Source organism: Bombus bifarius, unplaced genomic scaffold, assembly GCF_011952205.1.
Source record: "Bombus bifarius isolate JDL3187 unplaced genomic scaffold, Bbif_JDL3187 scf7180000008274, whole genome shotgun sequence".
Classification (NCBI taxonomy): Eukaryota; Metazoa; Arthropoda; class Insecta; order Hymenoptera; family Apidae; genus Bombus; species Bombus bifarius.
In genome coordinates this window covers 731,841-755,278 of record NW_022884558.1, presented here as the reverse complement: position 1 = coordinate 755,278, position 23,438 = coordinate 731,841, and the positions used below count along the sequence as shown (strand labels likewise).

The window sequence follows — 23,438 nt, the reverse complement described above, 5'->3', positions numbered from 1 at the left end:
AACCACAAAAAATTTAGTACGATCCTATGAGATATGTAATTAATTACCAATAGAAGAGATTTAAACATCATTTCATCGTATTTGTGTATCTTTTCCTTTTTAATGATTTCTTTTAATTCATATATTACACTTTTGGATCATTAACGCTGATATGTATTGTAGAGGTTATCAAAAATTCATAGGTATAATTGATACTTTTTAGAAGTTGATAAATTTGCAAATATTTATTTATAGTATTTTAAACGATATACGAGGAAAAGTTTAGATATGGCAAACTCTCCTACTTTGCGTTATCTGAAACATAAAAACACTCTCCCTGGAGAATCTGACTATGAAACAAAAACTGTGAGAATACTTAGAGAACAGAAAAGTACAGAAGAACGCGATATTTAATTATTGAAAATTTTGGAGTGAAATAAATAACTATTACCTGGTATTATATACATAAGTAAATTGGCTACACATACATATGTAGTTTTTATAAAGGTAGATGGGCATCTTCCTCATTGTTTTTAAAAATGTAATGGGCAAAAGCTATTTATATCATACTGTACATAACATTTTCATTTATTTTTCTATTTTTTATACAAAACAAGTATAGATCGTGTGTGCAAAATGAAATACAAATATGATTTACTTTTTTTCATCAATATTTTTGTCACTTAAAAATTTTCACCTTTTAAGCTGTAATATAATTGTACTGAACAACTTTTTTCTTTATTTTTTTTTATTATATAAGAAGTGTCCATTTATATTAAAGTATACGTACGCTATGATGAATTTCCATTACCTTCAGTTTCAGAACAACACAAAGATAAAAATCACGATATCTCATGCTGTTTGTCATAAGGCAGTTCGTATGTCTTATTAGTAAGTCTGTTTATTTTGATATTATGATTCTGAAAAATATAGATAAATTTGTTGGAACATTACATAAAGATAAGAATAACAAAGTAATTCAAAATTGTCATATAATTGTCTAATTATCAAATAATTGAATTATCGAGAAAATCTAGAAAAACAGTGGTAACAAAAATATGAAGGGTCGAAAGACATATTCAGTGTAAGTTGAAATATTAATAGTGTATCTTCAGTTGAAATATTAATCTTAATTTTAATTTCTATTTTAATTAAAATATAAAATATAAAAGTAAAATCAAAATTGTTATTCCTATATAGAATAATTATTGGAGCAGGCATTGCTCCTTAAATACGTATTCTTTATTTTAAGTTATTTGCATTTTTACATTACAAAAAGTTTATATATAAAGTACTAGTTTGTTTTAACTTTACAACAATAACACTTACATATAAATACAAGTTACGATGAGCTACATAATAAAAAATACAATGATATTGCTAAAGCTTAGTGTTAATTCAGTATAAACTCAATTGAACCACCCCTATTATCCTAACAGAAATAAGGGGATCGATCAGTTCGTGGCTTCGATTATCTAATCGTAACGGGAATTTACGACTCCCTTTGACGTGCTTTCTCGCGATCGCGTCTCTCCGCGAATGATCGAATAAACACTTAGAGAACAAGTATTTATAATTTACGAAACTTCTGGCTTCAATTACAGAGACTTACACTAAAGTATGCTCTAGGCCCTCCACATGTTTGATGCCACATGCTGTGCATTTATTATAAGTCTGGGCATCACCTGTTGCTGATTTGAATTTGCAGTAGAACTAGTAATAATAGTAGTGAACGAAGGTTGTTGAGCGCATGTTCTCATATGCACTGACCAATGTGATTGTTGGCAAGGATAATCACAGTATGCAGTATTCCAACAGCAGTAAAATAATGCTTCTCTGCCACACATTGCACACCATTGTTTACGTTTGATTTCTTCGATACAACGTAACATCCCCTCTTCGGCTTCTCTACGAGTTTCCTCGACAGCACGTAATCGTTCAGCTTCTAGGCTTGCCTTCATTTCTCTTAATATTCTGTCTGTAATAAAAAAATATTTGCGAAATGTATATGTAACCTTCGTAAACAGATATAATAACATGTAAAATAAAATGACGCACGAAGCGACCTGCAAAGACATACCAGTGTTGTGTTTTAATTCTGTTAATTGTTGTTGGTGTTGCCACCTCATTCGTTCTATCTGTAATCTTAAAAAATGAACTGACGCTTGATGATTTTCGGACATATTACGATTTTCACAATTTTGATTCTCATACGCTGCTTCCTTATATGCCTCTTCCATTAATTTAGCCATTTTTGTGGCTAAATCTTGAGCATCATGATATAAACGGGCACTAATAGGACCTGCTTCTGGGGGCAACATTTGGTACTCGACACAATTTTCAGCCTGATGAGTAGACGTATGAACAGTAGACTCGATCGGACTGGATAATGTATTTATCGATGAACGAGAAATATGTTGCGGGTAATTACGAGGTTTATTAGGAAATGATTTTCTAGCTCTATTTTCCTTTACTTGTTGATCTTTTATTCTCAACGAATCTCTGAAAATTTGTTGTACGTGAGCCGAAATATTGCTCTTTTTTTCATTCTCGGTAGTTTCCTCAGTACACTTTTTCGCGATATTAGATTTATCATCATTTGCAACGAAAAGTAACCCGACAGGTTGATCTGTAGTTTTTTTTCTATTAATGTCAATATCGCCATTAATATCAACATCAAGTGATGTTTTATTAGTTTGTACTGAAATGGACGATGTTGTTAAATTACTATTATTATCACTTTTAGAGCCTTCTTTCAACGTCATTGAATCATTCTGACGTTTAATCAAAATTGTCGATTCTACCATATTTTGATTTTGTTCCGTTGTAATAAATTTTAAAGCTTTCTCAGCGTTCATTTTATCGACTATTCTAGTCTTTGGCTTGTATACTTTTTCTTTGTTTTCATGGTTTCTAAAATTATTCTTCTGTAAATTTACATTTTGGCCGACATTTCTTTTAATAACGTTCACTTTAAAGGGAATTCGTTTTTTGGATATGTGAATGTCTTTTGCTATATGCTTTTTCGGGGATTTTATCTCTTGTTGTAATGAATTCTCCAAGGATTTTGCATTATTGTTTGTTGCATTTTCTGGATTAATATCTTGTTTCAATATTGTAGAATTTGGTGCTTTCGTGTCATATTTTATTGGATTACTGATACATTTCTCATCATTTGCACTATTTGTATTAGTTTTACTTGTACTTGGCGTATTTATATCTTCTTTCATCACCACTTTGAACTTTGCTGATATATTCTTCTCTGATTGCATATTCACTTTCCTTTTTCTTTCTCTTGGTTCATTTAAATTATTAGTTGTAATCGTAACCGTTTCGGTTTTGTGAAAGTTATCAGATTCTTGTTCTGCTTTAAATGATTTATTTTCAATTTTGCTTCCTTTGTTAGTTACGTTAAATTCATTTGATATTTTATTTTCAGTATCGGAATTGTCTGCTTTTTCCGAGTTTGTTTGCAAATTATTTTTTACATGAACCCGCTTTTTAAGAAGCGGCGTCTTTTTGGGAAGCAAGAGTTGCGGTGATGTACAGTTATTAGAATGAAGAGGATCATAATTTGGTAACAGTAATTTTATTTGCATTGGATCATGCGGATTATATTGCACTTTGGGAGGCGCAAATGTAAATTGGCCAAACACAAGTTCTAGCTTGCGACAGTGACGAGTAATTTCCCTAACACACTCTACCATATCTAATTTTCTCTTCCTCGGTAATGGAGCAGGTGGGTTTTCGGAATATAGATACAAATCTCGCGGAGGAACCCATGCTCGATCGTGTTCCCCAAAAAATCGTACATCAATGAAACCTTGAGAATTGATTCGAGGCATAGCTTTAGCAGGCCAAAATGGAAAGCCTTTCAACTTCGCCCACACAAGTGGATGAGGACGACGACAGGGTTCAATAAACCATGCTGGTTGTGGTCTTGGTAAGTTTCTGCCATGAGCATAACAATCAGGGCATGCTTCAATTTCTGATACTTCCTGACGTGCCAATTTAATAATCTGTTTCGCGGCATTCGTTAATTTAGATGTATCTGTGTATACACCACCACCTGTATAATTTAATTTAAATAAAACCCATTTAAGTATAATTTTTCTAACGTACTTAATTCTAATATAATATTAATTTATGTTTACACACATACATGTGTTGAATACAATACAATTGTGTTGTATCCACTTGGCATCAGCCATGAATGCGTCTGTACTACCATATAATTTAGCCCGAACATTCGATTCTAAAAGGCTCAGATCCATTGGCTTTACCACATAATCTAAATAATTTGGAGCCTCAGAAAGTTCCACTGGTTTCCAAAATGGTTCTGACTATGACCAAAATACTTGAATTCAATTTTACTAGAATAATACAAAAATAATTTAATATAAATAGAAAATTAATACATACACCAGGATATTCTCTCATTCTGTCGACTACATGTTTCAGTAATAAACATAATTGGTCAACAGATAGTTGTGCCATAGCTGTAGAACGTGTTTCTGCATTCTCTGCCTGTAAAATAGCTGCACATTCCCCACATATCCAATTTTGAATAATCGACTGTTGCATTCCTATACATTTTCGATGCCATGATCTAGGGCAAGCACTGCAATGTGCTTCTACAGATTCCTTGTGACATCGCCAACAAAATTTATCATTTGTATTTCTCCTTTTTCGCTTATTTCTCAAATTATTTTCATCTAAGGAAACATCCGTCTCTTGTATACTGAAAGAATAAATTTAGTTTCTAGTTTATTTTATTTTGTGAAATATTAATTTTGGCGAAATATTTAGAATCCTAATACCTAGCACTATGTCCTTACACAGACTCACATTTGTAAGTAAAATAAAATAAAATGAAAAATGTTGAACAGTAAAAATAAACATTGTCTATGCTTACCTAACATTTCGTCGTGTCCTTTTTAAATTATTTCCACTTTTAAACACAGTTTCTTTTACATTTTCATTTTTACTTGACTTAAAGTCATTGTCAGAAACAGAAGAAATTGTATCCAACTTCCCTGTATTCTGCCTACATTCTGTTTTATTTATATTACATTTTACTTCTTTCTTAATGTTTTCTAAAATGATCACTTCCTCATTTTTACTTTCCTTTTGATCAGAATTTGTAATATCCTGTGCATCTTTAATGTCGTCCTTTGTATCTGCAATGGCAACTTTATTTGTTTCCTTGTTAATGTTATCAATTAGATTATGTCCTTTTTGGACATTTGCTGATTGTGAATTTTCTTCTTGTGATTCATTTGTAATTGAATTTTGTAGATACGAGGAACCTGTAAGATCTTTCTGCGCCTCTACCGATGTCATTTTGATGTCATTTTATTGCATGCATTTAGTTGAATATATGTTTACCTAAACACAATGTTGAAAACAACATAATTGTTCTTCTCTAGATATAAAAGATTATTTATATATTTAAAAGGAAAGTTCTTCAAGTTCAATATATGTAATATTGAAGAAATATACAAGAAATATATATATTCAGTAGATAAGTTAGAATTCTTAAGAAACTTTAAGAAATAGAATAAGGGACAAACATAGAAATAAGCTTTGTGAAATAAGCTTAATGAAAAATATTTACCAATGTTTTGTTTTATGTTCGATCAAAGTACTTTAATAATCTTTTAATTGTTAAATTAATAGATAAAAATGTCTTTGTCTACTTATTCCTATAGTTTTTAGTTTAGTACAAAATAAATAGGAATAACAAATGTTGTTCCAATAATATTATTATATTGCATATTGATTAACAACAATATGATAGAACACATAATAATAGTAAGGTGAACATAGGGGATTTTAAAATATATCCACTACTATAATATGCAGATAAAACAATTACCATCTGTATAGAATTTATATAGGAATCCGAAAATAAAATTAATAAAGTTATTTTCAATGATTTCTGTAACTTTTAAAATCTATCCAACAGGCCAAGTAAATCACTTTCTATATAAATCCCAAACAACAAGGAAAGCGAAATATACCACTCACTAACACGACATTGCATCAAAAGCATGAACATTCTTTCTCCCCTCCAATGTCCAGGGTCCTTACTACCAGTGCCTCCATCCCTCGGTAATGTTTGTAATTAATTACAAAAAGCGCAACATGATATTTGAAATTTACAGCACAGACGAACACATCGGATCATAGAGATATAAAGATAGAGTGTGTAAGTAAGCTGAAAAAGTGACATAGGAATAGAAAGAGAACGCTACTTATGTCTTTTTCTAATAACGCACGCATATTACATATTTGTATAATAAATATATCATAAATATATCAACGAGTCACGTCAGTGTACATGCCTGATTTGGCAAGGACTAAAAGAGGACTCTGTGCAGCGTTCCTATTACAATATTTACACGGTAACATACGGCTTATGTACTCTATCTTTCTCTATGATATAGAATAGACCTTGCATCATCGACGAGGTACAGAATAAACCTAGAGCTTATGAAACTTTTCGTCGCATGTTCTGAAATACCGATCGTGTAAAAAATCAGAAGGTTGCTTTGCCTTCTACAATTTAGAGTAGTGAATTTAGGGATTATCTTGGATCCAACTACCAAAATTGGTAAAGTCAATAGAAGTAAAAAGATGGTAGAAGTAGAAATACTGCCAAAGGCATAGCATTGACGAAGTACAGAATAGACAATCAATGTTTTTCGTGCCCCATGTTTTGGGGATCATCTGACCCCTCATACCATTTTCGCATCGCATGCTATATTATCGATTCCATATAATAGTGGTGGGGGTAAGACTTTTAGTGTCTGAACCACGATCATATACATAGGTCTGAAACTTCAATGGAAGAGGTAACTATTTAATGTCGGGAATAGTATTTTACAAATCGACCACCATAAAACGCTACGATCGAGAAGTTAGGATTTTGTATTTAACGCCATCCTTTGGTGAAAGTATTAAAGGTAAAGAATATAAACTAAACTTCAACTTACTAAGTGACTAAATTAAAGTATTTTTTATAACTTGTCACCATTTATCTGAAGTAAGTACATGCGCAATATTTCATTTGGTACAGAAAAATGTCTAAATGAGTATTAATTATGAATCTTTATTAAATATGTATCGTTCCCAATAAAAAAGTTTGACAAAATTAGAACTTCCAAATCAAATATGTACACATATATTTAATACTTTTGTATCTGATGCGTGTATTGGAAATTAAATTTGTTTTTAGCTTTGTTTAATTTATTAAAAAATTCTGTAACTATCAACACTATTTATAATACATGTAAATAATATCATGTTTAAAATATTCATGATTGAAACATTTCGATGTTTCAACTTACTTTACCAATTTTATTTGTTGAGTTAAATATAATTCCAGCACCCATGACTGTAAATCGTAGAAGGCACAAGAAATACTCTGATTTTTTACACGATCGGTATTTCAGAAGATAGGGGACAAAGTCCCATAAGATGCGAGGTTTATGCTGTATACTTGTCTATGGTATGAATTAAACTTATCTATTTTTTCGGTATGAAATTAGTATTTATTTGCAATAAATAGTTTGTGGATTAGTAAAAAAAATATATACATATATTTATCAAATTTTTATTATAAAATTCGGTCGCTTAAGAAATAAAAACGTTCGTATTTCAGTCATAAAGTACAAAAGTACGTATTTTTATCCTATAGTTGTATTCTATATTAATTTACAATCGATAATTGCAGAGACTCATTATATAGAATTATCTTCCTTATAGTATGCTGTGAATTCTGCAACAACATGTGCATTGTATTCACTAAATTATATTGTTCGAAGTGATCAAAGAATTACCTTGGAATCAGTATATAAATACGTAAATTATAAATTGTTTAAGAACGCGACTCCTGAGTCACTCCAAACCGTACATAATCATACTATACGTTCATTAAAATACGGTTTACATTTATTAACAGACTTATCTATACTAGTAACTGTATCGTTACTATACTGCGATTATAATATTTATATGAATACAATGTTTATGTAAAAATGCACGTGTCATGAATGAATCTTACTAGTTACTACTAGTTACTACTTTTATCCGAGTTGCAACAATGTTCCATTGTTTTAATCAAGCAATTATAGATATGTACGCGTAACATAATTTTACTAGTACGTTACAATTGGCTTTAGAGTTTAATGATAAACAATGCAATACAATAGTAACGCGTAACATAATTTTACTAGTACGTTACAAATGACTTTGGAGTTTAATGATAAATACATTTATGAATTCTATCCGATGAACGAATGATAAATTAATAAATTAATGAATGACTTACGTTCCTTATGATACGAGAAACAATTTATTAATTTGATTAGTATCGGAGTGCTCCAATCTGGTTCCAGTTTATTTAGCTTTTCGCAATATAAAGTTGAATTTCCATGGGATCGTGTTGAAAAAGCGTTGCGTCTAAAAATATATTACATTGGTTCATTATCGTTAGTTTGGAATATTGACTTATTCGAATGTATGTTATAATATATATATATGCTTGTAACAGTACGTTTTCCGTGTTATCATTGGTATTATCATTGGTACTATTGTTAGTATACTGCCGCGTTTCTTCATTTCTTCTCATTATACGAACTGGTCTATAGTTGTTGTATATAATGACTAAGCAGTCGGGGATTAGACAAATCATAACAATGACGATGGTTAAGAACCAGAATGTTATCGACGATAATAACGTCGGGAAAACTTTCAGCATATCGCCGTCATATCGTCTGCGAAATAAATGTAAAAGATATCTCAGAGAAATGGGACAAAATTATAGGTTTCACAATTGCGAAGTTTGTAATATTCTTACTTACACGTGCACGAATGAATAAAGAATCGCAAATACAAGGAATGTTAGTTCTGATAATGTTACTGATAGTACGAGGGGTAGTGTCCAATAGCAACTACGCAATAGTATCTAAAAATTGGAAATCATAGAGAACTTCGTGTAACGTATTTTCCTATGAAATAAAAATATTATATTTGGTATACCTGCACATTGGCCACTAATGTAACTAAATGAAAAACAAATGTACTAAATGTCCACTGATCTATTGATGTATTATTATGCAGTATAACAGGATTGATGGATATGTACACATGTGACATATAATATATGACAAGGGTATGCCATAAAGCTGGAAGAATATATTAGGTTTAGATCGTGAAATCTTCTGAAGTTTGATCATTGTTAATGAATTATCTACTTTACCTAGAGCGCTCCATACAAAAAATTGCCATTTAGTTAATAAATAATTGTGCCGATGTAATTTGTACAAATATGGTTGGCATAATAGTTTATCGGCAGTGAAGTTCTGTTCGAACAATCCGTACGCCAATATCGGCAATGATGTAAATAAGACATTGAAAAGCATTAAGAATAATGCATCGTAAAATGCCTGAAAATACGTAGATCGTAAAATGAAATCATTTGCATATAATTGTAAGTGAACATCTGTTTCAAAATTGTTTTACCTGTGCAGAAAAGCCGCAATATGTGTTGTACAACACTTGCGGTGTAATGAAGATAAAATTCTTATAAAAAAAATACTGCGTCAAAGTGCTGACTCTTACATAGTACCAATGTCCGTGTACCAGTAGAACTTTTTTTAAAAATTTAAATTTCGCTATCGCGAAATCGGAGCACATAGTCGCTTGTCGACCTTCTTTGCCCATTATTCCGATTCCGACATGGGCTTCTTGTATCATCGAGACATCGTTTCCTCCGTCGCCAACGGCCGCGGTGTGCGGTTTATTCTTTGCTTTTTTAACCAGGCTTACAATCTGCACAGATTTAAGAAAATCTTATAAACATTAAAAATCAAAAAACATTATATAAAATGCATTTTTCTTCTCTTACGATAAACTTACTTGGCTTTTCTGCAATGGAGTTAGCCTGCAACAAACAACTGCATCGCAGGCCATTGCAACTGATCTGAATTGTGCCGCATGGTCCCTTAGTGCAGTTGCAATACTGCAGCCATCGACTAGCAATCCGTACTGTCTGTAAGGTTCGAGGATAATTCTTCGCCTGGAATCGTATGAAACCAAATAGAATAACAGTATGAATTAAAGTTGGAATGATCGTATGAAAAATAATTAAATTGTACCTACTCAAAATTCGTAAGTTTAACTAGACAAGTTTGCCCTATGGTTACTTCTAGCATTCTTAGTACTTCGGTACCACTCTTGAATTGACCACAAAGAAACGCTATATTTTCCGCAGTTTCTGCTTTGTCGCCAGTCAACACCCACACCTAAATAAAAAAGAAATCGTGTGATCTCGACAGAGTCTGTCTTCTTTTTTTCTTCTTGTTCTTGGTATTAATCCTACGAACTTTAATACCGGCTACTTGCAAGCACTCCAATGTTTCCGGCACATCTTCTTGAAGACGATCCTCAACAGCGGTCACACCTAACAGAGTGAGCCCGCTTTCCATCTGATCATAAGCTCGCTGCATGTATACCGCTCGTTCCATTCCAATTATTTGTCTAGCTTGTTCCACTCTCTGTAATAGTCGATCGTATTCGATCTGGCTCATTTTCTTATAGCCAACAACTAGGGTTCGAAGACCTCTCTAAAAAATTTGTTAACGATACATATAGGAAGTAGGAAGTAACGATCGAATTCACAGTAATGAAAGTGCACGAATTTAGTGCAAGAATCGACTAACCATTGAAAAATCGGCCACGTGTGTGATAGCTTCGTTGATTTTGCCTGAGACAATCAGTGGTAACATAGCGGAGTCGGCCCCTTTGCAATATAACCAGAAATCTCCAGCAGTGTCTTTCACTATAACCGACATCCTTTTGCGTTCTATTGACAAAGAATTAGCGATTTAAAAAACCTGCGATTCCATTGACGATTCTATAGATCTTCGAATACTAACCGGAAGTAAATTCTAAAACTTCGAGCTTTTCGTAGGTCAAGACATTCTTATAAATTTTCAACTCTATCACGTCGTTGGTGCATTTTTGGAAGACCACCCCGCATCTGGCACTGGCCTCGACCAAAGCTTTTTCGTCTGCTGATGCTGCCTACCGCATAGTGATCAGATATTTTTAAATGTTCGACCGATAGTCAAATTAGCTTCGCATAAAATATCGATGTTTTCGTACAGCTTTGTCTTTCGTTCGTTATGAATTACGTTAACACGACGTGTCGACGTGTCATATGAAACGAAAGAATTTTTCAACATTTCGCAAAGAAACAAAAACATATGACAATGTTGATTTATGTTCACCTACGAGACAAATATTTTTACCTGATACTCCGGCAAATTCGGATCCATTAGCAAGGAACTGTTCACCTGCAGGATCTTTTTTTGTTTAAAGCTGGCGCGATATTCCGTGCGTCTAGCGATAACACCGGGCGTCTGACTCGGAGGTGAAATTTGAACCGAGTGGCACAGAGAAAGGCTTATCATAAAATGCCAAATATCTGGCTAGAATTTAATTAAAAACTATATTAAACATGGACTTAAAGGAAGACTTTATTCCATTGTAAATGCGACATTACCTCCCAAGTTTTTAATCGGATTGCTTGATTTTCGTCGCCGTTCGGAGGTAATAAATATAAATTACCATCGCAATCTTTTTCGATATAAACTTTTCCATTGATCGAGGCTCGCCTGAACACCATCAGATTTTCCGTGAGTGTACCGGTCTTGTCCGCGAACAAATATTCGACTTGTCCAAGCTCCTCGTTTAGATCCGACGTGTTGGCCAATGCCGGTTGGTTCGTGACTTCGTCATACATATCGAGATCCCAGCTGAAGAAAAACGAACCGAGGAATTTTTGTAATTCTGTAACGAAAACAATTGATTGGAACTTGTTAGAAATGTTCCTATTTGCATCGCGATTAAATTGAGATTAATTGTGACAAGATTTAATCGATAGAATTGCAATTCTGAACGATGATAATTTGGTATCGTACGGCAAAAATATTTTTAGGACGAAGAAAGGATAAAAAAAACATGGTTTTTACCTATTGTAACGTACAATGATATCGGCACAATGTAATTGTATAGAATGGTAAAGCTCAGAAAATCTGTAGCCAATGAACCGAAAGTAATGGACTGGATAGTACCAAGGTACGATTTCCACTTCGCATTCGCCTCTGTTATGACTTTCATTACACAAGATTCTAGTACCTCGACCAGAAGTAAGACGATAAACGAGATGATGTGTTTGTTGATGGATCTATAAAGAAACGTTCACTATTTATAGATACTTTTCATTTCACTGAACTATATCAGTTTTCACATTCTATGAGCATTTTGCATTTTTCAATGCGCTTACTTTTCAGCTGTGGAGAATTTGTTGCTCTTTATCTTGGAATTGAGGGACAGTTTTGTATCGTGACCTGTGTAAATCGCACAACCGATAATATAATCTGTGTCTTTTAATCTGGACCCACGAAGCAATAAATTATTAATCGTTAGATGTCCATTGGCTATTTCATTGTTCCCATTATTTATTTCCAGTTTGCCATGAAAAGCATAGAGATCGGACGAAGGATGCTGGCAAGTAACAGTGGCTTCCATAGATGCTATTTGTTGCATGGTCATTTTCGTGAGTATTTTTGGGATCATCACAGCCTAAACAAATAATAGTTCGATAAATATCATCGACACTGCTATTTCAACGTTTTTTATTATGAAATCTGTTCCTTAACACGTTGAATGCCGCAGGGGTCATCGGTGACCGGCGCACCAAGATTAGTAGAAGTACATAATTTGAACAAATGCCAATAGTTATAAATTTTGTATTATTACCATCGTTACCAAAATGGTGTGACGAAATTAATGCGGTATAAAACATATAAAAACAGTTTTATTTATACATGAAATATAGATCTATTATCCAGTGGCTGTCGAACATGGGAAATCCCACTTTTACCTGAGTGAACAATAACCCTAAGGAACGTTTCGACTTGAAAGATGTTTGATGGCAATTAAGAGCCTTAACAGTTGAGGTGTATAGAACGTGATAGGTGCTGAAGAAACACTCGGATATATTTAACCCCTTGGCCTACACGCTATTTGCTGATCGCGCGTGCCATAGTAAGCAAGAAGTTCGGTCGCGTACCGTGCCATTCATCTGTTCAGCCGTATGCCCGAATTGGCGCAAGATGTATACTTCTTATGACATGTATATTTAGGGGCTACAAAAGGAATTGTGAAATAATAAACAACGTTTGAGGACAAATAGTGCTTTTAAGACGTGTTTTAATAGTGTTTTTAGATTCGTGGTTTTCGCTTATAGCACAAATTCTTTACCACGAGTCTCGCTTGTGGTTATAGGCCAAGGGTTTAAACAGTATATTTGTTAACAATTCTCATTTCAAAATGTTTCAAGTATTAACAATTCTCAAAGTTTTCGCTAGGAAAGTGAGGAAAATGGACGTCGCTGTTAATTGGTTAATCTACTAGGTTGGTGGTTGAGGAAGGATGCTAACCGCCCTCGAGAGAAAGTTGCTAGCATCGTATCTGAGAAAAACCCGAGAAAGGATTTCCCGTATTTCTTCGTAATAGATAATAGATCAAGGAAAGCTAAGATTAAGAGATATTTGTTCAGTTTGAAGGACCTTAATTAGAGAAATCGGAAGACTTATAGCGGGTACTTAGGCTAGTTGAAGGTATGCCGACTTTTCGAAGATCTTTCGACATTTAGCAATTATCTTGTCCGAAGAACGGAGCTTTTGTGTAGCACGTCCCAGGATAAAAACCGTTGGAAGGTCTGTCGTCGAGTGCTGTTACACAGTAAAGTAACAAATGCTAAATCTTGTGACGGTCCGTTTGTGGATTATGGTTTATCCATACGTTTATCCAACGCGAAGAAACAATATGAGATAATTGATAATCGCGAAAAATAAGTGAATCGAGCGAAATTACACCACAGCGCCATGGAAGTTACCGGTGACCTCAGTGAGATAAATTCATTAATGATGATTATACACCGTACGATACCTCCTGTAGGTGATATTTCAACATTATATTGTATGTATCGCATAATAAAAACTTCATCATGGCGGCACGGCCAAACCTTGCGAAACCGACGTGGCATTCAACGTGTTAATTCGATTAAGAAAGAATTACTTGCTTTTAGATTGGTTTCACCATCGAGATTCGATGTGGTGATATAGCAGCGTTCCGTATTATCCGTGCTAAAAAGAAGCAAAAGATCGCAAGGAACATCTTGCTCGCGATACACTTTCACTAAATCTCCAACTACTATTTCTTCACAAGGTACGTTCTAGAAATGTAAAATAAAGAAAAGTCTTTTTAAATTTTCCTCTCCACTTGATTTTTATATTACTACTTTACTTTCGATGTTGTAAATTATTATATCATATTGGTTTATCGTAGAAGGTATGAGAATGTTTACAAACAGACTTAACATCCGTCCTTTCTCGATTTCTATTGTTATCGTATTTTTGATATCTTATCGGTCGTGGTTGTTACAACACTCTTTGTTGTACAAAGTGTAATTTCTGTACTTTGAAGTTTAACTTTCGATTGGTGACAGATAAAAAGATCTTTACAAGAAATTTGTTACAAGAGTGACGTAAATTCTCTACGGAAAGAAAAGTAAATTTTTCAGGGAACCGGTTTGAAATAAGATATTAGTAATTAATTATTTAGCAAGTCAAACATCTTTTTCCTTTAATTTCGCTTCTGATCTCTAATACAAGCTATAAAACGTTTTGTTAGATAATATAAATAATATAAATCGAATAATAGTGACGTTCCTATCCTAACAGTGGACACTTTTAGGATTTCACAAAGATGGTAACCACCGCTGAGGGTAACCACCTATATGATAATCAAACAGCCAAAAAATTCTACCAAATGTCCAAATCGGACAAATTGTGAATGTAAACAACTAAATAAAAAAAAAAAAAGGAAAAAACTTTTAGGATTTGTTTCTGCAGATATCTAAGAATTAGTAATTGTTTATACACGTCGCTCTTCTATCATGCCACCATATCGAACCAATTTTTTCAGATATGCCAATACAATTGCACCAACCTGTACACATTTATTACGGATCACTGTGATGAATGTTCGGTTTATTCGTTTGTCTGCCATGTAACGGTTATAATCTTCGTAGCCTTGCTTACACGCGGTTACAAATACGACGAAACTCAGCGGTAGAATGCTGGTTAACGGAGAAATCGGAGATATTATCATCACAGATATTATTGTCATCATGAGAAAATAAAAATTTGCAATCCGTCTGAACTGCTCAAAGAGATTCTTTGGTAGAAAGTTCCATATTGTGTACTGTAAATGAAGTGATCCAAAAATAAATTACGCACTGGATCGATATTTTTGTTTGCTAATTGTAATACCTACCTTTTTAGAGACTATGTGATTACTCGGAAAAATTGTTTCCTTTGGATCGTTACTCGGGCTAATAGTTATAACCCTATGATCTGCGTACAACGATATCGCGTTGCCCTACGTATACAAAAGCATTTTAATTAATTAGAAAGCCGAAAGCAATAGATTCATAACTTAGATTGTCAATAAACATTTGGTGCACTTGCTTTCACAAAAAGGACCGCGTGGGAAAAGGAATATTGGGTTCTTAGGAAAACTGGCACGCGTAATAATTTCTTCGACTTGAACCATCTTCTGCGAATAAAGTGCAATATTCTTTTACCGAAAGATGTTATGTCAAGTTGCACGTCTATATAGGGCAGGTTAATCAAATCATCTAAGGGTTGCGTGACATGTTGCGTCATTTCATCTCACTTTATCCTGTAATGCCGAATTACTGATTTCTATCTCAAACATTTCTGCGAGAAAGTATCGATAAGAAGCTTGGTGCCATATCAAAAACGTATGGCGAGAACGGCGAGAGAAGTTGCAGTTTTATCAATCGATCTAGTTTCACTGTTTTTCACTGTTTGTTTGAAAAATTTAGGCAAATTTATTTATTACGATTTAAAGTCTTTCTTTGAGGAACGTGTGAATGTACATGCATCCAGCTACAGGCATATATATATTCTGTAAATTCAAACACGAATGATTCTTTCTTTTAAATTATCCTCTTTTAATTTATTGTAAAAAGCAAAGTACTAAATTTGAACTTTGAGAAGTGAGCAATTTCGTACAAGAATTTAAAGAATATTAGCCGAAGTTAGTCGACAGAACAACCTTCCAAACAGTCAGGTGTCACGATGTTATGATCCCGGGTTCAAATGCGATACGTTTGACGATTAAATTTGAAATTTCGAAAGTGTTTGTACAAAATTTTCAGCATCTTGGTCGCGAATACCATCAAATGGGGACATGTACACGAAATCACAATCTTATAATAGCTTTCGACTTTTCGTCTCATGTGTGAATCGCTTGTTCAAGTCCAGCAATGACCAACATCGGATATTCAAACGTTGCCTATTCGTGCCGTTCGAGCCGCAACAGTCCAAAGTGCGTTTCCACCATGATGACCAGAAAGGCGGTCGTAAGAACAATAGGTACGACTACGTCTTGAACATGAATAACAGTCAGTACTTGGATCACATGTACCAGTTGTGGAGGAAAGATCCGAAGTCCGTCAGCACTTCGTGGGATTCCTATTTTAGATTAACTTATGCTGATAATCTACCGGAGTCAATAGCTTCCAGCTCACCGAAATTCTCCACCTCATCGGGGTATTCATCAGCTTCTAACTTGACAACACCTGCGTCCACTCGAGTTGAATTATCTTCTAATACGAAACCGTCAAATTCTGCATTATCAGGTGGTCTTTTCCTTAGAGTTTAATAGTATGTTTATGATAGATTACAATATTCCGTTTATATAAATTACTTGTTGCCTATTAAGATTATATACAAACGAAGTTTCATTGTATGTAGTATTACGATATGGTTTTTTAAAAAAGCTATACATGTACAGTATACAAGTCTTGGGTCATCTGCGATAGCGGTCTAGCAATGGTAATCCGTCATACTTTCAGGAAATATTTCTACACGGAGTTACATAGAAACAAATCTTTAGATATTTCATTTAACCATACTACTTGTTTGTCGTTTCTGCTAGTAAATTAAATGTTACAAAACACATATGAGATGATTTAGAGCCAGTATGGAGAGAAGAGCAAGGCAAAGAATATAAATAAATTGTTCGAGATATGTAAAGACATATGTAATGGTAAATAGTAGGATGCGAGTTTATTCAAAAATTGTTTGACAAGAATCACGAGAGATTTTTTTCTGCGACAGGATAAAATAGAATTACATAAAACGTTAATTATTTCAAATCATTGAATATTCTTTTAGCGAGCTACCAATCATTCTTGAATTAAACATGTACGTAAGTACAAAATATTTTCATTTAGTAGGTGACCGATGACTTTTGCACTGTACTATATTTAAAACAAAATATATCGTCATCTTGTTACCGAATAGCATCAAGTTCTGGAAAGAATGCAGAATCGAAATCCAACGGTGACATGCAAGGTGAACAATTTATAAATGGAGCTCTTGATATTAATGCCACGATTCGTGCTTATCAGGTATCACTCATCAAACGAGACCTAAAGTTAAATTCACCTTAGTAAATCCACTCGTCAATAGATCGTCAAGTTTGTCTTTATTGGTTTAAGGCACGTGGTCATTTAATAGCTGATACCGATCCACTGGGCATACAAAATCCAGAATCGTATAAGCTTCAAGGCACTTCTAATTTACCACCTGCGATCGTGGTGCGAGAACATTTGAAAGGAATGACCGAGGCTGATATGGACAGAGAATTTCCTCTTGCTCCATTCACCGTGATTGGTGGTCCTAAACGAAATCTTCCTTTGCGCGAAATACTAATGAGATTGAACCAAGTTTATTGTGGTCATTTAGGTCTCGAGTACACCTACATTCACGACCTTGTTGTAGTAAGTATTGTCCCTTAAAGAGAATAAGGAAGAACAAAAAAAAAGAAAAATAAGTAATTGGATTGTTAAATAAAAGAAAAGTAGTGATTGAAAGGTGTTTGAAACTTAGAAATTACATCGAGTATTATATGAAGAATTACTTCACTAAACCCTTCCAGTTAGATTGGTTGAGACAGAAGTTTGAAGTACCTGGAGCTTGGGAATTACCAGCTGATCATAGAAAATTCATTTGGGTAAACATTATGAGAGCAGTAACGTTCGAAGGCTTTTTGGCGCGAAAATTCCCCACTGAAAAAAGATTCGGTTTGGAGGGTTCCGAAGCTTTCATACCATCGATGATACAGTGCTTAGAAACATCAGCAGAAAATGGTAATAAAATTAATGAATTATTGAAAAAGCTATTTTCATTTGCATCGGCCGAAAGATGTAACATGTTTACAGGAGTAGAAAGCGCTGTGATAGGAATGGCTCATCGAGGACGGTTAAACACCTTGATCAATGTTTGTTTCAAACCGCTGCATCAACTTCTTACTCAGTTTCATCCGATTCCTTTGGAAGGTTTCGGTTCTGGTGACGTAAAGTATCACTTGGGAACACACGCGGAAAGAATTTTAGAAAGGTAAAAAATCACGTTATTATATAGTGACGCAATTTACGAAATTATAAATAATTCAACTGAAATTATTTGCAGATCCAAGAAGAAGATTCTTATTTCTATGATGGCTAATCCGTCTCATTTGGAAGCAATCGATCCTGTCGTGGTCGGTCGAGTTCGAGCCGAACAAGTGGAAAAGGACGATGCTAAATGTACGTATGCATCTATGTTGACTGCTGATCAAGAAATTTATGATTAAAAGTTTGTTTATTCCAGTCGGTAAGAAGTCTATGGCTATTTTGGTTCATGGAGATGCCGCCTTTTCGGGGCAAGGTGTCGTTTATGAAACGATGCATTTAACTAATCTGCCAAATTATACGACTGGTGGCGTCCTTCATCTTGTAATTAACAATCAGGTAATGATATCCATTTGTTACTACAATCGAACCTAATAAATGATCAATTGTTTTAACGATATCGATCAAACGTAGATCGGTTTCACCACTGATCCAAGATATTCCCGGTCCAGCGTTCATTGCACGGATGTAGCACGTGTTGTAAATGCCCCTATATTTCACATGCATGCTGACGATCCTGATTTAGTAGCTTATTGTAGCAAAGTTGCTGCAGAGTATAGGTACTTATATGTTCTATTTTTATATCAGTATAGGAATCATTTTTCTGTCACTTGGAAATTAATGATACAGGACAATGTTCCACAACGACGTTGTTCTGGACATCGTGGGATATCGAAGATTCGGACACAACGAATTAGACGAGCCGATGCTTACGCAACCATTAATGTATAAACGTATAAAGACGCATCCGAATGTACTTACCATTTATACGGAAAAGTTGCTCAGAGAAGGAGTTATTACCGAAGCGATTGCAAAAGAAGTGCATACAGATCTGATTACTATTCCATATATTGATAAGTTTTTAGTCGTCCGTTCTATCTCTTACTATTTTTCAATTTGTCTAGGAAACTGAAAAATATTTTGACTACTGCGAAGCAGAGTTTGAAAAGGCGAAAACGATAGACTCGTTGCACTTGAGCGACTGGCACGATATACCGTGGTCTGACTTCTTTGCTAATCAAAGTCCCAACAATAAGATACCATCCACCGGCATCGACATGGAAACCATGAAGACAATTTGTAAAGCAATATCAACTCCTCCCAAAGATATCGATTCTCATAGTCAGGTATACGGTGATTAAATGAATAAACATTAAGGTATGGTTTATTTTTTGTATGTTTCCGTGTTTCGACATATTAGACATTTCAGTTGTTTTCCTCGATACTAAGAACATACTGATATCCTATCAAAGTATTCTTCGAAAACGTTTGGCTGAGACAGCTATGCCGAAACGATTTACCGTTTTAACGTAGGTGCTGAGGGTAATGGACAAAAGAGCGCAGTTAATGGAAGCTCGGCAAGCAGATTGGGCGATGGGCGAATGCTTAGCGTTTCTCAGTCTGCTGAAAGAAGGTCACCACGTGCGGTTGTCCGGCGAGGACGTCGAGCGAGGCACCTTTTCTCACCGCATTCATATTATTCACGATCAAAATAAAGATAAAACGTTCAAAAATATTCTGCACGATGTGTTTCCAGGACAAGCATTATACACGGTTTCTAACTCTTCGTTGTCGGAATATGGTGTTTGCGGTGAGTCTTGTAAACAGACAATATCTTTTAAAAAAGCAGTTACGATAAGCAACTGATGAATTGCATGATTATGAGTATAGGATTCGAGTTAGGTTACTCGGCTTACAATCATAACACTTTGACGATGTGGGAAGGCCAGTTTGGTGATTTCGCAAATACGTGTCAGGTAATCGTAATGATACATCATATATACAAAAGATACCCTTTGATTTTGTTGTGAAAGATCAATATATATGTTTTTGAAAAGAACGTTATCATTATCATATATTATCGCTTTTTAATTTGATACAATCTCTGTTATTAAAAGATTATAATTTAAAATTAGGCAAAATTAATTATATTTAGGTTACTATAGACACTCTTTTATGCTCTGGCCAATCGAAATGGGGTAGACAAGTAGGATTAGTTTTACTTTTGCCGCACGGAATGGAAGGTCAGGGACCTGAACATTCGTCTGCGAGGCTCGAGCGATATCTCGAGCTTTGCGACGACGATTATATTTATCTTCCGGGTACGGAACCGGGTGCACCCCAAGGAGAGACCGTGGAGCAAATTATGACACGGCAATTATTTGAAATAAATTGGATCATCTGCAATTTAACGACACCCGCAAACCTTTTCCATGCTCTTCGTCGTCAGATTCACATGCCTTTCAGAAAACCACTGGTTAGGCAGATTTTACTCTAACTACATCTATTATTTCTATTATTTACGTAAAACTTGGCATAACCATTTATCTATTCATGCAGTGTATTATGACGCCTAAATCCTTACTACGTCATCCAATGGCTCTATCGTCTTTCTCCGAAATGGAACCTGGCACATCATTTAGACCTATCCTTTCGGATCCTCTTGTCAAACCAGGTAACATACAAAAGGTGTTGATTTGTAGTGGAAAAGTGTTTTACGATTTAGTCAAGGAACGTGAGGAGAAACAATTGGAGGATAAAATAGTTATCATTCGTCTCGAACAATTATGTCCATTCCCGTATCATCTTCTCGCGGAAGAAGTAGCAAAGTATCCGAATTCTAAGGTAAACCAATCTAATTCTTCTTTGTAAGGATCTGGTCACGTGTTTTGTATATTTAGATAATGTGGTTCCAAGAAGAACATAAAAACCAAGGTGGGTATACGTACGTGAGGGACAGGATAGCATTAGCTCTAGGGAAAAAGTTGGAAGAAATAGTCTATGGTGGTAGACCACCATCGGCTGCTCCAGCAACTGGTAGCAAACTGATTTACACGAAAGAGTATAATGATATGATGGCTGATGCTATGAATTTCTCTTGAGCTGCAGTTAGTCGAACGCTAAACAAAAGATATGTCGTTCGCAAAGTGTAAAAATAAAGCAGAGAATGTACGAGATGACCAGATAACATAAAGTACGAATGAATGATTAAACAATCAGAATGAATGTATATATATATTCAACCGTATAATGAATTTCTCCTTGACTTTCGTTTTCTCAGTTTGAATGTCGTCCCTATCGATCAGATGTTCTTTCACACTCACCAAAAGACATAAGTGCTTATAACCAGACTTCTTGTAACATGTGCAAATCCATCTACCAAGGTGATTCCACATTGTACTTTTCTTTCACTGAGTGTTTATTCTGATTCAGAATTACTGTGATATAACAAGTGAGGCAGACGATTATGCGACGTGTAAAGTACAACTGAGCTTGAGAACTGAATAGTGTTAATAGTCAGAATAGCTTACACACACATATAAATATATGCTGAGATTATATTTACGGATCAAACATCTTTATTCTTATATACCATTGTAATGCTTTTTGAGTGATGAAAATCTGATTGTGTGTTGTAATTTGTGAACCAATATTGTGTACATTATTTTTTAAAATTTTATATCAAATAAATGTGTAAAATGGATATAGTCGTTTGCGTTATTCCTGCCGAATATTTCATATGCATTAAACTATAATTAATGAAAACATCAATGCATTCTGAATAGATTTCTTTAGAGCCTCGAATACGTTAAAAATCTTAAAAAGTATAATCAATTAATGTGACCTCGTATTTATAGATTTTTAACGAGAAGCAATTATATGTGGGCGACCCTGAACCTTCAGCAGTAAGCCACTTTATATATCTTCAATTATTGTCAATATTTTAGTATTTTGCATACCATATAAATATGGACGTATGTCGATAGTGAAATAATTACGCGATTAATTTATCGTGAATAATTTATCCCAGCTTACTTTTACCATCTAGAACGGACGTATGTATATGATTAGATTTGGTAAAATGCCAATAAAAAATTTATTTCTAAGGAAATCGTAAATCTATCAAACGTTTCTTCGTATTTTGCTTCTTTCGATTCTCAAGAAACATATTTCCTTTAATAAAAAGATTACGTAAAGTACAAGGTTCTTACCATTCTGCATATAAGCTTTGACACCAATGACCCACCGTTGTGGAAACTTTCTTTTTCTAGTTAAATGAAATGTTTTCTTCGTTATTTTATTTAATTAATTATTCATTTACTTTTCTATCAACATATAATTATACAATTCTTATATAATTCTAACCACATTATCCACTGACTGTCACTTAAATCTTACAATATATAAAAACTTTCAGTCATGTGTTGTTTCCGTTTGCAATTCTGAGCACTGAAATTTATTTAATTAACAGAATATATTAACAATTCATAACATATTTTACACAACATTTTAACAACGACATGGATAATTACTTCTAAAAATTCTAGCAAATATAATACTAAGTACAGTGTTTGTTGAATTAAAAATTAAACGTACTTATACAAATGACTTTTTTAACGCTTCACTAAACAAAATACACAGCAAACTGAATTGTTCAATACACTGACTGCTAATATAAGAGAGGATAGTAACTGAGATATTATATCGTGACAGTGGGTAAAAAAACTGTTATCCGTTCATCACCAATCGCCAATATATGTTTCATCCTATCAGACATTCAAAGATAAGCAATTTTTAACGTTATCGAACGGGCGTTCTGTTATCTAGCTTACCTTCTTTGCTAGATTCGTTAATCAATACTTGTAATTTTATCTAAAATTTAATTTATTGAGAAATTTGCCTGACAGTATAGAAGTAATTCAAAATTTATTATCTTTAAGAAGGTTTACATTAATTAGGTATAAATTTACATTTTAGCAAAGTATTTTTTTATTTTCTAAAATACGTAATGAAAAATATTTTCAAATATTTTCCAGATGTCCCACCTTCATCA

General features: G+C 34.0%; 3 protein-coding genes and 1 long non-coding RNA gene across 11 annotated transcripts; 2 read left to right on the top strand and 2 right to left on the bottom strand.

Annotated features, from left to right (window-relative positions):
- Positions 1 to 509: 509 nt before the first annotated feature.
- On the bottom strand, positions 510 to 6,060 carry LOC117212089 (protein kinase C-binding protein 1). 5 transcript variants are annotated; one of them, XR_004488395.1, is made up of 8 exons: positions 5,858 to 6,059; positions 4,895 to 5,367; positions 4,402 to 4,720; positions 4,142 to 4,322; positions 2,060 to 4,048; positions 1,665 to 1,957; positions 770 to 899; positions 510 to 684 (listed from the first exon to the last, which is right to left on the bottom strand). XR_004488395.1 is itself a non-coding variant. In XM_033456577.1 (7 exons), exons 2-6 carry the CDS (start codon positions 5,320 to 5,322, stop codon positions 1,605 to 1,607), a joined length of 3,270 nt encoding a protein of 1,089 aa, XP_033312468.1. In that variant the 5' UTR covers positions 5,323 to 5,367; positions 5,858 to 6,060; the 3' UTR covers positions 721 to 899; positions 1,592 to 1,604. The 5 variants fall into 5 exon arrangements, 3 of the variants coding, with proteins under 3 accessions (XP_033312468.1, XP_033312466.1, XP_033312467.1); XM_033456577.1 differs by lacking the exon at positions 510 to 684 and having other exon boundaries at positions 721 to 899; positions 1,592 to 1,957; positions 5,858 to 6,060; XM_033456575.1 differs by lacking the exon at positions 510 to 684 and having other exon boundaries at positions 721 to 899.
- A 661-nt stretch (positions 6,061 to 6,721) lies between these two features.
- On the top strand, positions 6,722 to 15,128 carry LOC117212057. Of its 2 annotated transcripts, none has more exons than XR_004488393.1 (4): positions 6,722 to 6,947; positions 12,520 to 12,607; positions 14,144 to 14,283; positions 15,043 to 15,128. It is a non-coding gene; the product is annotated as an uncharacterized LOC117212057 (long non-coding RNA). The 2 variants fall into 2 exon arrangements; XR_004488392.1 differs by lacking the exon at positions 6,722 to 6,947 and adding an exon at positions 6,955 to 7,027.
- LOC117212053 (probable phospholipid-transporting ATPase IF) lies at positions 8,316 to 22,659 on the bottom strand. Of its 2 annotated transcripts, none has more exons than XM_033456514.1 (19): positions 22,597 to 22,659; positions 15,394 to 15,498; positions 15,067 to 15,321; positions 14,138 to 14,290; positions 12,335 to 12,633; positions 12,021 to 12,235; positions 11,552 to 11,838; positions 11,298 to 11,477; positions 10,923 to 11,070; positions 10,707 to 10,849; positions 10,371 to 10,610; positions 10,147 to 10,289; positions 9,904 to 10,063; positions 9,508 to 9,816; positions 9,245 to 9,431; positions 9,025 to 9,170; positions 8,847 to 8,950; positions 8,540 to 8,759; positions 8,316 to 8,445 (listed from the first exon to the last, which is right to left on the bottom strand). In XM_033456514.1, the coding sequence occupies exons 1-19, from the start codon at positions 22,597 to 22,599 to the stop codon at positions 8,383 to 8,385; spliced, it is 3,360 nt and encodes a 1,119-aa protein (XP_033312405.1). In that variant the 5' UTR covers positions 22,600 to 22,659; the 3' UTR covers positions 8,316 to 8,382. The 2 variants fall into 2 exon arrangements, with proteins under 2 accessions (XP_033312405.1, XP_033312404.1); XM_033456513.1 differs by lacking the exon at positions 22,597 to 22,659 and adding an exon at positions 21,709 to 21,873.
- Positions 16,231 to 21,803, top strand: LOC117212054 (2-oxoglutarate dehydrogenase, mitochondrial-like). 2 transcript variants are annotated; one of them, XM_033456515.1, is made up of 16 exons: positions 16,336 to 16,786; positions 17,454 to 17,560; positions 17,651 to 17,932; positions 18,091 to 18,301; positions 18,374 to 18,551; positions 18,624 to 18,739; positions 18,804 to 18,943; positions 19,019 to 19,164; positions 19,235 to 19,424; positions 19,510 to 19,731; positions 19,919 to 20,195; positions 20,276 to 20,361; positions 20,541 to 20,861; positions 20,945 to 21,229; positions 21,286 to 21,578; positions 21,666 to 21,803. In XM_033456515.1, exons 1-15 carry the CDS (start codon positions 16,336 to 16,338, stop codon positions 21,484 to 21,486), a joined length of 3,213 nt encoding a protein of 1,070 aa, XP_033312406.1. In that variant the 3' UTR covers positions 21,487 to 21,578; positions 21,666 to 21,803. The 2 variants fall into 2 exon arrangements, with proteins under 2 accessions (XP_033312408.1, XP_033312406.1); XM_033456517.1 differs by having other exon boundaries at positions 16,231 to 16,786; positions 21,286 to 21,710.
- Positions 22,660 to 23,438: the final 779 nt, after the last annotated feature.

Excerpts from the sequence above, each read along its gene's own strand:
- LOC117212089 (XM_033456575.1), bottom strand. The coding sequence starts at position 5,322 with ATGACATCGGTAGAGGCGCAGAAAGATCTTACAGGTTCCTCGTATCTA. Across the intron at positions 4,721-4,894 it reads AGGACACGACGAAATGTTAG|TATACAAGAGACGGATGTTT; the intron begins GTAAGCATAGAC and ends TTATTCTTTCAG. Across the intron at positions 4,049-4,141 it reads TTGTATTGTATTCAACACAT|GTGGTGGTGTATACACAGAT; the intron begins GTATGTGTGTAA and ends TAAATTATACAG.
- LOC117212054 (XM_033456515.1), top strand. The coding sequence starts at position 16,336 with ATGTACACGAAATCACAATCTTATAATAGCTTTCGACTTTTCGTCTCA. Across the intron at positions 17,561-17,650 it reads CCACGATTCGTGCTTATCAG|GCACGTGGTCATTTAATAGC; the intron begins GTATCACTCATC and ends TATTGGTTTAAG. Across the intron at positions 20,862-20,944 it reads TGCCTTTCAGAAAACCACTG|TGTATTATGACGCCTAAATC; the intron begins GTTAGGCAGATT and ends CTATTCATGCAG.
- LOC117212053 (XM_033456513.1), bottom strand. The coding sequence starts at position 21,780 with ATGTGGAATCACCTTGGTAGATGGATTTGCACATGTTACAAGAAGTCT. Across the intron at positions 10,064-10,146 it reads GTTAAACTTACGAATTTTGA|GCGAAGAATTATCCTCGAAC; the intron begins GTAGGTACAATT and ends ATACGATTCCAG. Across the intron at positions 8,446-8,539 it reads CCAATGATAACACGGAAAAC|ACGCAACGCTTTTTCAACAC; the intron begins GTACTGTTACAA and ends ATATATTTTTAG.